Source organism: Artemia sp. Qi Xiang Cuo, chromosome 12 (assembly GCF_049724085.1).
Source record: "Artemia sp. Qi Xiang Cuo chromosome 12, ASM4972408v1, whole genome shotgun sequence".
Classification (NCBI taxonomy): Eukaryota; Metazoa; Arthropoda; class Branchiopoda; order Anostraca; family Artemiidae; genus Artemia; species Artemia sp. Qi Xiang Cuo.
Window position 1 is genome coordinate 39,825,441 of NC_142805.1, and position 18,423 is coordinate 39,843,863.

Below are 18,423 nucleotides of genomic sequence, written 5' to 3' on the forward strand. Positions count from 1 at the left end.
GGTTAAGCATTTATCCAGAAAATGTCTTTCCTTGAAGATAAATTCCAGAAAGGTAATCATCCAAAACTAACCACTTTTCCAATTTTACTAGATTATGTATGATTTTCTGTTTCTCAAATCTAACCATTTTAACACTCTCACTGCCAAACACAGACTCTATAAATTGTTCTTTTCAATATATTTCGCCAGTGAATTTAATCCATCTTGTAGTATCTGTATGTGCGCTATATCCACCTTATCGGCAAAGCATATTGGTTCTTCCGAATTGAATTTGCTTAATATTATAAAATACCCATTTTACATCTTATCCCATTCTAGGGTTAATCGAGGTAATTTCTACCGCCACCTTAGGCACTCTAGGTGCCGTTTTATCAGCACTTTTAATATTCAATAGTGTATAAGCATCCATGTTGACTGTCCCATTTCCAGAAATAAACTGATCCTCGGTCAATAGTTTTAACCACACGGGAACGTGTCTAGACATGATTTTCCCTAGTAACAGGGAAACGGGTGTGCCACCTGGCCTTGCCATGGGCGGGAATGTCACCTAGAAACAGAAATGACGTGACGTCAGAGGGCATGTTGCAGAAATACTATGGGAAAAGGGATATGTGTTTTTTGAAAAACAAAGGAGATGTGCCATCTAAGCGTGCCAAGGGCGGGAATTTCGCCTAGAAACAGGGCATGCGCTTGGAGTCTTGCCAGATTCCGCTAGAAACAGGGATGCAGTGATGTCAGAGGGCATGCGCTTTAATTCTGTGGGGAAAAGGATAGGGCTGCGCTTGAAATCGGGGAGGGCATGCGCTTGAAACTCAATGCTAAGTTCCCTAGGGATGTCATAGAAATCATAGTAGGGGTACTACTATCATCCCTGGGGGGAAAAATAAATAAACAAGCATCCGTTGTCATCCGTTGTCTGGGAAAAAATACAATTTCCAAGCTTTTGTAGATAGTAGCTTGGAATCTATAGGGTAGGGTTCTCTGATATGCTGAATGTGATGATTTATTTACGATAAGATCACTTGATTTTTTTATGTATATCCCCCTTTTTTGAAAATCAGTCAAATATTCTTCGGTTCGTTGCTTTTGACGGAAAGCATTAAACTTAATAAAATTTATACATTTGGAACCAGCATAAAAACCAAATCTTTTTATGTATCTTTTGTTATCATACCTCTGTTTCTTAGAGTTTCTGTTACTATTAGGTTGAATCGCTCCTTACTTACATTTCATTACCACGAACTGTTTGAAAACAATCTACATATTTAAGAAAAACAAAGTTTGAATCATACCTTCACGGATCATGGAAGCAGGGGATGAACTCACCCTGAGATGGATCCTAAGATATTTTGTTGTGGATTCTTCAATGGCTCTTAAAAATAAACAACTAAATATTTGCATTGACATTTATTGGCATTAGAAAATATCACAAAAACAAAATTGAAATGTGTTCAGCAGACAGAGATGAAGCGAGCAAAGAGGAAGAATAGAAAGGATATTTTCAGTAGAGTAGAAACAGACAAAACCTGGAAAAAGACAGTTTTTATATAGTTAATCATAGCCATAAAATAAACCAAAGTCAGCATAACGTGACCAAAACTTATTAATAAATTCACTTGTCACATATTTTTGAATTAAATGAACTACTGGTTATTAAAATGATTGGCAGAATATACACATGGTTGTCAATTACAGTGCAGAAAGAATAAAAACAAATTAGTAAGATGAAATTAAACAAAATTATAATCCAACGACCTTCTATCTGATAGACAATGCAAACATAAAGCAATAATATTCAGCATCACTATACCATTTTTATAATATAAGTTTCATGTTTACATCTTGAAAAAAGTTTAACCACATTAAATGTAAATATTTGTTTTTCTCTCCAGTAGATTTGAAAGCGTGGACTGAATACTTTTTTACATTAATACGGATGATAACTGTCCTTGTATCTATCATCATTCTCTTATCAACAACAATTACTTTTATGACATTGGCCAACAAACGAAAAAAAGAAGTGCTCCAACCAAAGAGAAGTCTTAGCTTTGGGCAACTTGAATATATATATATATATATATATATATATATATATATATATATATATATATATATATATATATATATATATATATATATATATATATATATATATATATATATATATATATATATATATATATATATATATATATATATATATATATATATATATATATATATATATATATATATATATATATATATATATATATATATATATATATATATATATATATATATATATATATATATATATATATATATATATATATATATATATATATATATATATATATATATATATATATATATATATATATAATGTTGAATTATTCTGAAATCTTAACCACTCAAATATAGTTGACCACCATTATTTTTCCTAGAAGTCCTTTATTTTGGTTCTGCACAAATTGTAAGCTGAACTTAATAATTTAATCGGAATATTTCCGTCGTTCTAAGATATATTGAAATATTTTCATAGGAACAAATACTAGATAAGGTAAAACTTACACAAATGGTGTCAAATATAAGGTATAGAAAAACCTGAAGGTGGAATTGACATCTCTATAACACACGGCACAAGAAAACTTACGGAATCTTTTAAGAGACACAAACTGTGTTTTTTCGAAACTTCTTAAAAATATAAAACTTCTAGAATATCGAAAATAAGAAAAAAAATATCGTTCATTGAAGAATTCTGAAATCGGCTTATATACGAAACTCGGATCAGAATACGCAAATTTTAGAAGTTACTAATACCCAAGTGAATAGGTGGTTACGATAATCTGACAAGGATACTGAATTAGGATCATATTCTAAATCCAAGAAATTTCTTTTTTTCCTATTACTCTGGTTAGTGAAAAAAAATACAAAGCTCTGTTTCTTGATAACTTGTAAAATTAATGTGTACGCTAATGTAATTTTCAGACTGAATCTACACACCCAAACAGAGCTCAAGGAAAATATTTTCTAGCTCCTACTTTCATCCCTCCTGCTGAGCAGTTGTAAATTGTAAGAAAAAAAAATACGTTTTTCTAGTTAAGTTAAATCTTCAGGTACGACAAACTGGGATCGGGAATATATTTTCACTCTCTTAGACTTAATTTTTACTGTCTTGTCAGCCACTAATTGTCCTTTTAAAGTATGGCCAAACCAAAAGAAAAAGAATTTTAGCTTCCAAATGAGCTCATATAACGAAAACCACTGCACGGAAACCTATTACTCAGAATAAGCATATCTATTTTAGGTTTATTTTCTACCTATCTCTTCTTTTTTTTCAAAGTAAGATAGGTCGTCAAAATAAATCTCAGCGGTTAGAACCCGGAAAATGGATAGTTACCGGAACTTTAAAACATTTCCACTGTACTTAGTTTGGGTTTTGGATCCACTCCTCCATGTTATGTCACTTTAGCACAGCAATATTCCGGATTAACAACATTTTTCGATTCCAGTTTTTTCTCTCTTTTCTTGGGGTGGGGGTGGGAGGACAAAGTGTCAAAATTGCAACACAAGTAATAGAGCAAAAATAAAAGGTCATGGTCCGAGTAGGCCAGAAAATAAACACAAACGTCTTTCGTAACGATGTCCACACGATGAAAAAAACATATTAAAAAATGGTAATCAACAAAATACTAATTCAACAAGCTTGAACCGAACAGAATTATAGGAAAATCAAATCGTATTATTCGGCTGTGAATTATCATTTTATAAAGAGAAAATTAAAATAATTTTTCTAAAAAAGTAGACTGAAGACCTTTTTCGTAGTGGTAATGATATTTCATGTCAAACATGATTAGCAATATCATTAGCGACAGATTAAAGTACAAACCTTCGATGTTTTCTCGTGACTTAATCAGGTGTTCAATAAAATATTATTTCACGGACGGTTTGCTCTATAATGGCTCGACATTTGTTTTTTAGCGATTGGTAAGGCAGATCTAATAGTTTCATCGATTGACTGACACTGTTGGCGGTATAATTCCAAAGCTTCTTGCTGTTCTTCTGGAAGATCTGGACAGTTACTAGTTTGAACCTATAATAAAATGTATCTTTTAACTGAGTATTGAATGAAACCATTTACAAATTCAAGATAAAAGGAAGAAAAGAAAACTTCACATGCGTGGTACAAGAGAAACAGGTTTTTACGAAAAAAAGAAAAAAACTAAGTTATAAGGTAGCTAACGAGCAAACAAAAGTAGGAAATAGAAGGAAGAGGTAACGAAAGATTAAGAGGGGATGACTTTAAAAAAATAAAAGTGAAAACATAAATAGCATTTTTAAATTTTAGGAAAATAGAATTCCTTAAGGTGATATGAAAATATCTCGATCGTGCAATAGAACTTACGAATTGAATTTAAAGATTCTGGTCATTTACACTTCGGTATGAGCCGTCAAAATCTTCCTAATTCAAACTGAAGATGTCGATGTTTTAAAGGATAAAATTAAGATCTACGTCATAGAGAACTTTTCAAAAAAATTGAAACATTACTCGGCATATTTTTTTTCCTAAGAGTAGATACAAGAAAAAAAAAATAATACTGATAAATACCTGAAAGAAATAATACTATCTTTCTAAAGAAAGAAATAAACAAATAACACCTTAAAGAAATAATAATGATAATAATAATACCTTTCATTGATGAAAAAAGCCCTAAAGCCATAACATTAAAAAATCAAAATCAGTTTTAATTAATTTACACCATATTATATATAGTCCGTATTCTAGTCAAATCTGCTATTTTTTACATTTAAGATTCAAGCAGCTCGAAAAAGTCGGTTTAATCTGGACAGGCTCTGTACTTCAGAGGCATTCATTCATTATTTAACGTCGGCATTTAATTCATTATGCGTTCTTAAAAAATACACTTAAATGTTGCCTGTCTGAATATGAAAACAGAAGAAACAGAATGAAAAAGCATATAACAAGCAACTAATTCCTATCCTTTGGTACTATATTCAGTTCTTGGTTCTCGTTATTCAATTTTTCTGTATAAATCGAAAGGATTTTTTTTAACTTTCTCAGGCAACAACTACATTACATAAAAACACCAATCAGTAGACTATAAAACTGTATTGAAACATTCAATAGTAAATTTTGATTTAAAAATGAATAGACAATGACCTCGTAATTGCCTTATTGTTGGCTTTCATTCTATAATGCATATAAATAGATATATAGATAGATAGATACATAGATTTATTTTCCATATACCAGTAAAATAATTACATAACAATCTACAAATCCCCACAAAGACTCCATGGCCTGTAGGAGGGGGATTATGAAAATATCAAATAAACATTAAACATTTCAACGCTTAAGATTTAAACAATATATACATAACATTAATATTTAAACATATAAACATAAGCATTTTAACTTTTAACATGTAAAGCATTTGCCTCATAAAACGAAAAAAAAAAGAAAAAAAAAAGGAGAGTTCACTAAATAAGCTTTATCAAACTACAGTGAATCACAACATCTATATAAAAAAAGGAGAGTTCTTTAAATAAGCTTTATCAAACTACAGTGAATCACAACATCTATATATAAAAAAAAAAAAAAAAAAAAAAGAAAAAAAAAAGAATTAAATGAAAAAAACTATTGGCAGCAGGCAAAAGTAAAGAAAATTAATCACATGAAAACCAATATTTTTTTACTAGTCTTTTGAAGGTGCCAAACGAGTGGCATTTTCGAGCCGAATCGGGAAGGGTGTTCCATGTCAAATGACACGCAACAAGAGGATTAAAATCGGATCTTATTGTTGGTGTATGGGGAATTTGGATATTTAGAGAACTACGGAGTTGATAATTTGACCGATCAGATACAAAAGAAGACGTAAATCTAAGGGACCTAGGAATATCACCATGGAGCTTAAGAAAAGTGAAAGACGCACAGGAAAGAATATAAAGTTTTTTAATATCAAGTAGGCCTAACGGTTTAGTAGCCGAACGATTTACATCCTGGATAAGATTTATAGATTTATCACAAGTATTCGAAAGCGGTTTGAGAAAAGAAGGGAAAGTAGACATCCATATAACTGAACAATAGGAAACATAAGAATGAATTAAGCTATGAAATAGGATTCTTAGAATTGGCCCTGGAAAGATATGTTTTAGTTTTCTTAGAATACCGAGGTTTCTACATACCTTCATTTTAATCAAATCAATATGGTGTTTAAAAGATAAATTTTCATCTAGGAGGATACCTAGGAAACGGACATGACCATCCTTTGGTCTACTAATAAAGCCTTTGGATATATGAATTTCAGATAATTGAGGACAAACCTAGGATATACGAGAGAAAACTAAATAAACTAGTTTTAGAAACATTTAAGGCAAGAGAGTTAGCATCAAAACAAATTGAAACTCTCTTAAAGAGGTCCACTAACTTTGTATGAACCTCATCCTCTGTTCTCCCAGAAGTAATAAGGGTGGTATCATCGGTAAAAGTAACAAGAGAATCCGAGGTATGCAAACTATAGTTGCGGGTAAGGGAGACTGTTGGATGACATAGACGACAGCAATAAAGAGGATTTTTATTTCTAACTGCAAAAATTAGGTTATTTATATAAATTAAAAACAGTACCGGCCCTAAAACTGACCCGTGATGGACCCCCTGGTCAACACTTGATGATGAGCGAAAAAGTAAATCAACAGAAATTATTCTACCAGACAAGAAAGACTTGAACCAATAAAACGCATTACCTCTTACGTCAAAATGAGAAAGTTTAAACAGAAGATCACTGTGGGTTAAAGAATCAAAGGCTTTACGAACATCCAGAAACAAAGCAGCAGAAATCAAATGGGAATCTATGGCAGAGTGAAGATAATTCAGTAAAACTGCACAAGCATGCTCAGTCGAATGATTTGCTCGAAAACCAAATTGAAAATTGTGAAAAAAGTCTTTAGAAGAAAGAAAATTATTAAGACGAGAAAGCATCGCCTTCTCAAATATTTTGCTAAACACAGACAACAAAGAAATTGGCCAATAGTTGGCTGGATCATTTCGGGGAAATACCATGCTGAAAGGAGAGGTTAATAAGTTTTGTTAAGGGATAAATAATGGAAGGAAGTATGAACTTAATTACTTTAGTAGGAATATTATCAGGGTCAGACGACGAACAATTTTTCAATCCCATAACAATTTTAGCTATTTCTTTCTCCGTCGCTGGTTCCAAAAACATTGACTTCACACAAGGTGGCCCAAGATAAGACCTGAAATTGAATCCTGACGGAGGAGAACCAACAGCCGAAGCGGTCCTTTTACCAAAATTCGCAAAATATGAAGTAAATACATCTTGGACATTCAGTTCACCTTCGATGATTTTGCCATCGAGATCCAAAAAAGAAGGGGTTGATGGAGACTGAAAAGAGGGCCTAAGCACAGAATTTATAACCTGCCAAGTTTTTCGTATATCTTTACCACAATCTGAAAAACAATTAAAATAATACTGGGACTTGGCCTTTCGACACACAGAGTTATAAATATTCCTATAAATTTTAAATCGCTGAAAGCAAATAGCTTTCATTGAAGGGCTAGCAGACTTAAAGGCCCTCCAGAGATTATTTTTTCTCCTACAACTCCTAAGGAGACCAGGGGTCATCCAAGGATTTAGAGGAAAAGCATTCTTAGACTTTCGATTAGAAAGTGAAACAGAACAAATATCAAGAACAGCGTCTTTAATAGACTCATAAAAAGTATCAAATAAATTACAAAAATCAGAATCACTCTCAAAACCACCCCAAGAAATTTCTGCCAATCTTGACCTAAGAAGCATCAATTCCACTTCACCAAACCTAAAAGGCCTCTTACCAGACTCACTAGTCCTCTCAATAGTCAGTTTATCAAAACAGTATCTAGAGTAAACAGCGAAATGATCGGAAATGTCGCTCAATAAAACATAATTTTGGATCAAGGTGGCCGTACAGAAAATATTGTCAATCAGAGATGACGTACTCTCTGTTATGCGAGATGGGATACATACAGAAGGTAAAGTACCTGCGGCAAGCAAAGACGACAGAAAATCCAAAGATACAGAAGACTTTATATCCATCAAGTTTATATTAAAATCTCCCATAATAATTAATTCAGTCGACTGTTTTAGGATGGTATCCAGTAGATCATTAAGGGTGTGTAGAAACAGTGGAATAGAGCCACTAGGAGATCGATAAATAATACCAACGATTAAATCCTTACCTCCACATTTAATATCTACGAAAAGTGACTCAAAGACACCTTCGATATTTCTGGATAAATCTATTGAGAATATGGGAGATTATTAGAAATATACAAAGTAAGACCACCCTTGGCCATCTTTTGTCGATTCAGTCGTTCCATTTTATAACCTTGCAAATCCAAAAGCATATCATTTTTAGAATCTAAAAAAGTCTAGCATAAACCAACAACGTCAGGTAGCCCATCCCAAGCACTATGTTTTAGATAGTCAACTGAAGAACAAAGACACTGGATATTCAATTAGAGCACTGAAAAATATCCATCACGCTTGACAGCCTCCCTCAGACTAGAAACATATTTACTTATTACTGCGTGGTTCACTGTGATCAAATCACTGTTGACATGTCCGATAGAATTATTGATGATGCTTAAAACATCTAACGGGTTATTTTCAAGCTCAAAAAGTCATCCTACAACTGGGGGCGTTTCTAATTTGCCAGTAAAAAAAAGACAATCAATTTTAGATATGGCATTAAATCATAAAATATAGGCTACATGCAAAAAAAAAAAAGATTTAATACGGGAAAACAATCTTAGCTACATCACATCTGCAACTTACTAACAATGTAGTGAACTTTACTGAACATGGATGTTAACCAAAATGTGCCCATGATAAGTCGATACAAAAAACTTTTAAACGGCAAAGCCAGCCGTAGGACAAACTTAATTGCGGTTTTGTGTTAGCGTGTTTGATAAAAATATTCCACTCTTTGCTAATTTAGTCTTTTCTTTGAAAACAAATCGAGCTAATTCCACATTTCTGAAGCGTATTAGCACTGGAGACACTTTATATTGATCATTTGAGTCATTCAAACTAAATCGATAAACATTTACACTATTATTAACTTCAAAACCAGGGATCAACATCTTGTCTTTAATGATAACCGATACTTCTTTCTTTAGATCATTTCCAGGCCTCTGCCTTACTCCATTCATCACTAAGCAATCCAACATCTTTTCTTGTTCAAAATCATCCACTTTCGATTCCAATGACAAAATCCTACTTTCCAAGCTTTTAACCATTGCAAATAGTCCTTTGAGTGATTTTTCTATTTCTTGGAATTTTGGGTTGTAATGAATGGAAATAGCATCATGAATTTTTTTTTACTATAATATCAATTGCTTGATTTGCTGTATCAAGGTCTGATAGTTTAGCCTTAACTTGACGGGAAATCTCAGCTGTAAGATTCACTTGTGTCCGATTTAATTCATCCTGGGTAAAAGCTATTTTTTGCAGGATTAGGCTAGGTGCCAGTGAGTCTTCTGCAATAACGGTCGCTGGGTTTAATGCTAGATAAGTTGGTGATGACGATTTATAAATGTCTGGAAACGAATCTAATTCGGTAAATGCTTTACCAACATCTTTTTCCGTTCTTTTGCGAGCACTAGGGTTATCAGAAAGTAATTTCAAATTAGACTCTGAAACTTGGTGCTCAGAATGATCGCCGTAGCAAAAAACTGTATATCTCCATAATCCTTTAGCATTACTTTTTGACTGCAAAACAATTGCTGGCCAAGGGAACAAAACTACTTAAATAAAGTTTTATAACCTATTAACAAAAAAGTGAAAACTCACCCTATATGAAGTAGCCATTAAAGCTCCACTGCTTAGAGCGCATCTCTTGGGATCGAAAAATTCCATTGATTGCTCGAAGTTCATGTCACCACAGAGGCCACACAGTCGTCCTCTAAGTTTTGCTGAAGACTAAAAATGAATTAGATTTTCATCGAAGATATTTTGTGTTTTATTGAAAAAAAGACTCGGATGTGATATTAAAATTTTAATAATAATTTAGTCATGAAAATTTATTTGAGCTCCATTATTGCATAGAACACTATTAGAAACTGTTGTACATTTGCAAGAATTTTCTTCTGAAAATCCTTGTTTCTGTTGTAATTTTTCAATTGAAATTAATATGTTTCAGGTGAAAGGAAAAAATTCTATCTTTAAGACTAAAATATTGCTATAAAAGAAGAAAAACACAAAACAAATAATCTGATCTTAAAGATAGAGTGAAAGGAATTTAAATGTTATTTATTTAATGAAAATGATAAAATAAAAAGCTGATCAAAGACAAAAATAGAGCGGAGATCAAATAGTAGTAGCAGAGATCACATATGGGTTTGGTCAAGACGTCGATCTTTCCAATTAGGCTTTGGAAGTATGGAGGAATTGCAAGTTTGGCATAAAACCTGCTAATTTTCAGAAAGAAGCTTGTAAAAATAATTAATTACTGATAATCAATGACTGGCTATGTATATCAATTTTTACCTACTTAACAATCCAAAGTAAAAAGTAAATACGAGCTAGGCTATTTTTTAAAGATAAAGCGCTACTCCTAGAAGGAAACTCAAAAACAGAAAAACAAAACACCAAAATAAACAAAATCCACAATAAGGAATACCTTCTTGAGAACAGAGACTATTCGAAAAGACGAATGTCCACTTTTGAAAAATAACATAACATATATAAGAAACATTTAGTTTTAAAATAGTTACCTTGATAATGATATCATTGCCTCTAAAATAAACTGAAATAGTTTCTCGTGGTAAAACAAGCAAATAATCTCCATTGTTTTGCTTGTACAAGGCTGAAGAAACGCGATCATCCTTAATCATCATTATGCCATTTTCATCCAGGTTGACCTCTTTCTGCATATTCAGATCAACAACTCGTTTAGATGATATATGGTACCGATCAAATTCTGTAACTACTGTTAAGCCCTAGAAATTCGAATAAAAAATGAAATAAGTGAAACATAGATTATGGTTTATAATATAAGATGACTTTTTAGTGTTCTATAATTCACTCTCATCCTATTAATAGAAGCTATAATCTCGTTTTCAAACAGTTCGTGGTAACGAACTGTAAGTAAGGAGCGACCCGGCTCAATGGTAACCGAAACTCTAAAAAACGGAATTTTGATACCAATAGATACATCAAAAGGATCAGATTTTAATCCTGATTTCAAATATATAAGTTTCATCAAACTTAATCTTACTCATCAAAAGTTAAGCGCCTGAGAAAATTTGGCTGATTTTCAAAAAAAGGGGAAAAGACCCCCTAAAAGTTATAGAACCTTAATGAAAATCAAACCATCATATTCAGCGTATCAGAGAACCCTACTGTAGAGGTTTCAAGCTTCTATCTACAAAAATGTGGAATTTTCCCTTTTTTGCCAGAAGAAAGACCATGGATGCGTGTTTTTTTTCCCAGGGGTAATCGTATTGACTCAGTGGTCCTAGAATATCGTAGGAGGGCTTATTGGAACTATTGGAAGGGATATTAAAAGTTCTAGTGCCCTTTTTAAGTGACCAAAAAAATTGGAGGGCAACTAGGCCCCCTCCCACGCTCATTTTTTCCCAAAGTCACCTGATCAAAATTTTGAGAGAGCCATTTTGTTCAGCATAGATGAAAATCTAATAAATATGTCTTTTATGATGAATTAATTCCCCACAGTTCCCAGGGGAAGGGCTGCAAGCTATTAACTTTACCCATTGTTTACATATTGTATTGGTTATTGGGAACTATACAGAAATTTTCAGGAAGGATTTTTTCTGGTGGGAGGGGGGCTGGAGGAGGGGGTTACTTGGGAGAATCTTTCCATGGAGTATGTTTCCTTGGGGTAAGGGACATTTCTATTAAAGGGACACCGGATTTCCCAGCATTATTTAAAAAACGATCAGAAATTAAATTTAAAAAAAACAATTTTTTTCAACTGAAAGTAAGAAGCAGCATTAGAACTTAAAACGAACAGATATTATTACGTATATGAGGGGGTTCACCCCCAAGTCAATACCTCGCTCTTTACGCTACAGTTTTTTTAGTGATTTGAAAAGAGCTAGTTAAACGGCCTTTGTGATTCAGGGGTTTGTGATTTAAACAAAATTTTAACTTTAGCGTAAAGAGCGCGGTATTGACTAAGAGGAGAACCCTCTCTTATACGTAAAAACATATACGTAATAAAAAAAACCATAAAAAAAAGCGATACGGCTCAATAGTAATCGAAACTTTAAAAAACGGAATTTTCAAGTCAATAAATGTACCAAAAGAATGGGCTTATACTGCTGATTGTAAATACATACATTGTATTAAGTTTAGTATTGCTCATCAAAGGCTCCTCTACGAATGAAAGGAATTTAATGATCATCCCACTGTCAGATTCTGCATTTCAGAAAACCCTATTGCATAGGTTTCAAGCTCATATCTGCAAAAATTTGCAACTTTTTATTTTTTGCCAGAAGAGATCACGGATGCGTGTTTATTATTTTTTTTTAAGTGGTAATCGTACCGACCCCGTGGTCCTACAATATCAAGAGAGAGCTCATTCGAACGGAAATTAAAAGTTATAGTGCCCTTTTCAGAGACCAAAAATGCTGGAGGGTAACTTGGCCCCCTTCCACGGCCCTTTTTTCCCAATAGTAGAGAGCTATCTTATACTCCGGACAGGAGTCCATATATGGGCATAGAGTCATTAGGGAGAATGATTGCGTAATGGGGTCAATGACCTCTTTCACCAGGTGTGTTTTTGGCACGCCCTCAGCGAATGTCAATGTTGTTGTTATTGTTTCCGAGGCAAAATGCCAAGGTCAATGTTGTTGTTGTTTTGAACAGAGTCATTAGAGAGAACACGTGGTTATTTGAGCCAAATGTTGTTGTCGTTCGAAGCAAAGTTAATGACATTTCCTTCCTGTTTGAGGCAGATGTTATGATCCGGAAATAGTATTTGTTATTGTTATTCGAGCCAGATGTTATGAGGTTCCGGGAAACAGTTAATTAATGTCTGACAGATGACGTCAAGTTAATTAATGTCCTTGCATTTCCAACGAGAATTGTCACCGAGAAACAGTTAGATCACACATGATGTCATGATTGATTGATTGACACAAAAGTGGAATTAATTTGTTGTTCTATAGAGAATTGATTCACGAAAGGGAAAATCATTTGTTGTTTCTAACAAGAGAATCGTTTACGAGGCATATGTTTTGATCTTAGCGCGCGAAAAGGTTTCCAAATAATTTGAAATGCATTGGCGCAGAGATGCCAAACAAAAGGAACATGCCGAAATTCCGTTTAGGGATAATTTTGGCGAAACTGTTTTAGCTATTTTATGGAACTATTTCGGCGAAACAGCTAGAGACATTTTAAAAGGTGATTATTGAAACGATTTTGGAAGAGGTTTTGAGTGTGGTCGTTATAATACACAAGTTGTATTTTAACAGTGTTGTGAGGTCCTCTACCCCAACCCCACCGGCGTCTCAGACCACACCCCAACCCCGAAGGAAGCCCCCCGGACACAAAGGTCCCCCCAGCTTCCCAAGGGCCCCCCGCACCCCCCAACGCCCAACCCGACCTCCCAACGCTACCCCCGGGCCCCCCAAACGCCCAACGAGCTCCCCCAGGCCCAACGGGGTCCCCAAGGGCCACCAGACCCCAAAAAGGCCATACCAAAGCCCCAAAGGCCCTCCCCGGTCCCCAAAGGTCCACCAGTCCCCCAAAAGCCCTCCCTGTGCCATAAAGGCCATCCCCGGGCCCCCCAAAGCCCCATCGAGCTCCCAAAGGACAAACGGGGTCCCAAATGCCCTCCACCAGTCCCCAAATGTCCCCCAGGCCCCCAACTGCCCCCCGGACCTCCGAAGGCCCACAGGGCCCCCCAAAAGACCACCGGGCCCCCAAGGGCCCCCCCCGGTCCACAAAGGTCCCCCGGGCTCCCAAAAGACCACTCACTCCTCAAGGGCCTCCGGATCCCCAAACGCCCTCCCTGGGCCCCAAAGGTCCTCCCCCGGTCACCATACATGCACACAAAAACTTACACACACACAAAAACTTACACACACACACAAAAACACACACACACACACGAACAATGACACACACAAGAAAACTTACACACACATTCAAAAACATACACACACACACACACACAAACACTTACACACACACACAAACACAAAAAATAACAAATGAACAAGATAAATAACATTCAGACAAAACTTACAAGCACACAAAAACATACACACACACACACACACACACAACAAATACACACACACACACACACACACACACGAAAACACTCACACACACGCAAAAACATACACACAAGAAAAAAATACACACACACACACACACAAAAATAAACACAAGAACACAAAAAAACTCACACACAAACACACACACAAAACTTACAAACACACAAACCAAAACAATAAAATACACAAAACTTACACACACACACACACACGATAAATTTAAAGAAAACGAACAAAAATAAAAAATAGAAATAAAAAATGCTAAAAATAAAGTACATTAACAAACATAATTACACACACACACACACACACACGCACACAAACCAAAAACAACCACACGCCAACACTAAAACACACACATAAAACTTACACACACACACACACACACACACACACACACACACAAAAAAACTTACAAATTAACAAAAAAAAATCTCACACACACACGCACAAAAACTTGCACACACACACACACACGAAAACTTACACACACACGCCAAAACTTACACACACAAAAACTTGCACACACACACACAAAAACTTACACATGCACACGAAAACTTACATGCACACAAAAAATTACAAGCACACAAAAACTAACACACACACACACACACACACACACACACACAAAATTACACACACAAACACACAACCAAACAAAAACACACGCCAAAACTAAAAAACACAAACAAAAATAAAAACACACAAAAAAACTAAAACATGAACACAAAAACTCACACACACACACACACAAAACTTACACACACACACACACACACATCAAAAAACTTACACACACACACACACACAAAAACTTACAAACACACGCCAAAACTTACACACACAAAAACTTACACAAGCACATAAAAACATACAAAAAAACAAACCCACACAAAAACAAAAAAAATCAAACAAACACACACACAAAAAAACACAAAAACACACAAACACACAAAAACAAACAAACACAAACACTTACACACACAAACACACATACACACACAAACATACACACACACACACACAAAACTAACACATGCACACCAAAACTTAAAACCACACAAAAACTTACAAGAACAAAAAAACATACACACACACACACACACACAAATTACAAACACACACACACACACGAAAACACACACACACACGCAAAACTTACAAACACAAACCCAAAATTACACACACACACACATACAAAAAAAATTAAAAAAGAACACAAAAAAACTCACACACACATGAGCACGAAAACTTACACACACACACACACACACACGAAAAAATACAAATACGAGCCAAAACTTACACACACAAACTCAGACACACACACACAAAAAAAAACACACACACACAAAAAAATACACACACACACACACACACAAAAACAAACACACACACACACACACAAACTAAAAAAAAAAAGCCCACGAAAACACACAAACAAAATTACACACACACACAAAAACATAAACCCACGCACAAAAACTTACATGCACATAAAAACATACATGCACACAAAAACTTACACACACAAAAACTTACACGCACACACACACAAAAACTTACATCACACACAAAAACTAGACACACAAAAACTTACACACACACACAAAGACTTAGACACACAAACTACACGCACACACAAAAACTTACACCCACACGCAAAAACTTACATGCACACAAAAACTTACACCCACACACAAAAATACACACACACACAAAAACTTACACACACACACACAAAAAAATACACACACACAAAAAAAAACACACACACAAAAACTTACACACACACACACACACACACACACACACACACACACACACAAACTTACACATGCACACAAAAAAATTACATCCACACACAAAATCTGAGACACACAAAAACTTACACACACACACACAAAAACTTACACAAACACTCAAAAACTTAAATGAACACAAAAACTTACACACGCACATAAAAATTACACACACGCACACAAACTTACACACACACACACAAACTTACACACACACACACGCATGAAAACTTACACACACACTCCAAAACTTACACACACACGCCAAAACAAACACACACACACACACAAAAACTTACACACACACACACACAAAAACTTAGGTGCATGATTAGGTTAGGTTAGGTTAGATTAAGTTAGGTTAGGTTAAGTTAGGTTAGGCTAGGTTAGCCTACGTCAGCGCGCGTACGTAGGCTAACCTAGCCTAACCTAACTTAACCTAACCTAATTTAATCTAACCTAACCTAATCATGCACCTAACTTTTTGCCTGTCTCTCACCTAACCTAAGCTAAGCTAAGTGAAGCGTACATGGGCTAACCTAACCTAAATTAACCTAACCTAACAAAATCGAGCCTAAACTAAAAAGAAGCGACGTTAAAGTTTAGGATAACTTAAAAGGATATCTCAAGATAAGTTAAACTAACCTAACATAAACAGAGAATTTACACCATTAAGACAGGTAGACTAAGATCCCAAAATTGAGCTAGTGGATTTACACCATTCAGGCTGGTGGAGTAAGACCCTAATTCTGAGCTAGTGTATTTCCATCATTCAGGCTGGTGGACTGTGACTCCAATATCGAGCTAGTGGATTTCCACCATTCAGGCTGGTGGACTATGACCCCAATTCTGAGTTAGTGGATTTCCACCGTTCAGGCTGGTGGACTGAGACTCCAATATTGAGCTAGTGGATTTCCACCATTCGTGTTGGTGGACTGGGACCCAAATTCTGAGCGAGTGGATGTCCACCATTCGGTCTGGTTGACTGAGAACCCCATAGAGAGCTAGTGGATTTCCACCATTCTGTCTGGAGGAATAGGACCACAATTTTGAGCTTGTGTATGTACACCTTACCGGATGGTAGACTGGCACCCCCATACTGAGCTAGTGGATTTCCACCATTCGGGCTGGTGGACTAGGACCCGAATTTTCCAACTCTTGTATTTCATAAACGTGGGAAAATCAAGAGACTGTAACTGTGAGAAGGTAAAGCACAACAAGTCACTACTGAAATATTCCAACTCGCGAATTTCACTACAGAAATTCAAATGAAATTTGAAAAATTAGGACAATGTAACTGTGATATGGTAAGTGTACAAGTTTTTGTGTGTGTGTGTGTAAGTTTTGTCGTTTGTGTGTGTAAGTTTTAGTGTGTGTGCGTAAGTTTTAGTGTGTGTGTGTGTGTGTGTAGTTTTTGTGTGTGTGTGTAAGTTTTTGTGCTTGTATGCAAGTTTTTGTGTGTGTAAGTTTTTGTGTGCATGTAAGTTTTTGTGTGCATGTAAGTTTTTGCGTGTTGGTGTAAGTTTTTTTGTGTGTGTGTGTAAGTTTTTGTGTGTGTTAGTTTTTTGTGTGTAAGTTTTGACGTGTGTGTGTAAGTTTTCATGTGTGTGTGTGTGTGTGTGTGTGTTAGTTTTTATGTGCTTGTTATTTTTCGTGTGCATGTGTATGTTTTTTTGTGTGTGTGTGTGTGTGTGTGTGTGTGAGTAAGTTTTTATGTGTGTGTAATTTCTTGAGTGTGTGTCTAAGTTTTTTTGCGTGTGTGTAATTTTGAGTGTGTGTTTATTTGTTTGTGTGTATGTATGTTTTTGTGTGCATGTAAGTTTTTGCGTGTGGGTGTAAGTTTTTGTGTGTGTGTGTAAGTTTTGTGTGTCTAAGCTTTTGTGTGTGGGTGTAAGTTTTTGTGTGTGTTTGTTAGTTTGTGTGTGTGTTTGTGTGTGTGTGTGTAAGTTTTTGTGTTTGTGCGTGTAAGTTTGTGTGTGTGTGTGTGTGTTTTTGTGTGTAAGTTTGTGTGTGTGTTTGTTTTTGGGTTTGTGTGTGTGTGTTCGTGAGTGTTTGTGTTAGTTTTGTGTGTGCTTGTGTGTTTGTTATTTTGTGTGTGTGTGTGTGTGTGAATGTTTTTTTTGTTGAGGTTTTAGTTTGTGTGTGTGTGTGTGTGTGTGTGTGTGTGTGTGTAATTTTTCGTGTGTGTGTGTGTGTGAGTTTTTTGTGTGTGTGTGTGTATGTTTTTGTGTGAATGTAAGTTTTTGTGTGCATGTAAGTTTTAGTGTGCATGTGTAAGTTTTTGTGTGTGTGTGTGTGTAAGTTTTT

The 18,423-nt window shown here is 35.1% G+C and overlaps 1 protein-coding gene across 1 annotated transcript; it reads right to left on the bottom strand.

The window, feature by feature from the left end:
- Window positions 1-1,392: 1,392 nt before the first annotated feature.
- Window positions 1,393-17,214, bottom strand: LOC148946103 (uncharacterized). The gene is made up of 5 exons (XM_089097609.1): window positions 17,191-17,214; window positions 10,778-11,002; window positions 9,855-9,983; window positions 3,872-4,075; window positions 1,393-1,526 (listed from the first exon to the last, which is right to left on the bottom strand). Exons 1-4 carry the CDS (start codon window positions 17,212-17,214, stop codon window positions 3,920-3,922), a joined length of 534 nt encoding a protein of 177 aa, XP_088953735.1. The 3' UTR covers window positions 1,393-1,526; window positions 3,872-3,919.
- Between the last annotated feature and the right edge of the window lie 1,209 nt (window positions 17,215-18,423).

Coding starts and splice junctions, on each gene's coding strand:
- LOC148946103 (XM_089097609.1), bottom strand. CDS start 17,214: ATGGGGGTGCCAGTCTACCATCCG. Junction 11,003..17,190: donor GGGTGCCAGTCTACCATCCG/GTAAGGTGTACA, acceptor TCGAATTTCTAG/GGCTTAACAGTAGTTACAGA. Junction 9,984..10,777: donor GCAATGATATCATTATCAAG/GTAACTATTTTA, acceptor ATTCATTTTTAG/TCTTCAGCAAAACTTAGAGG.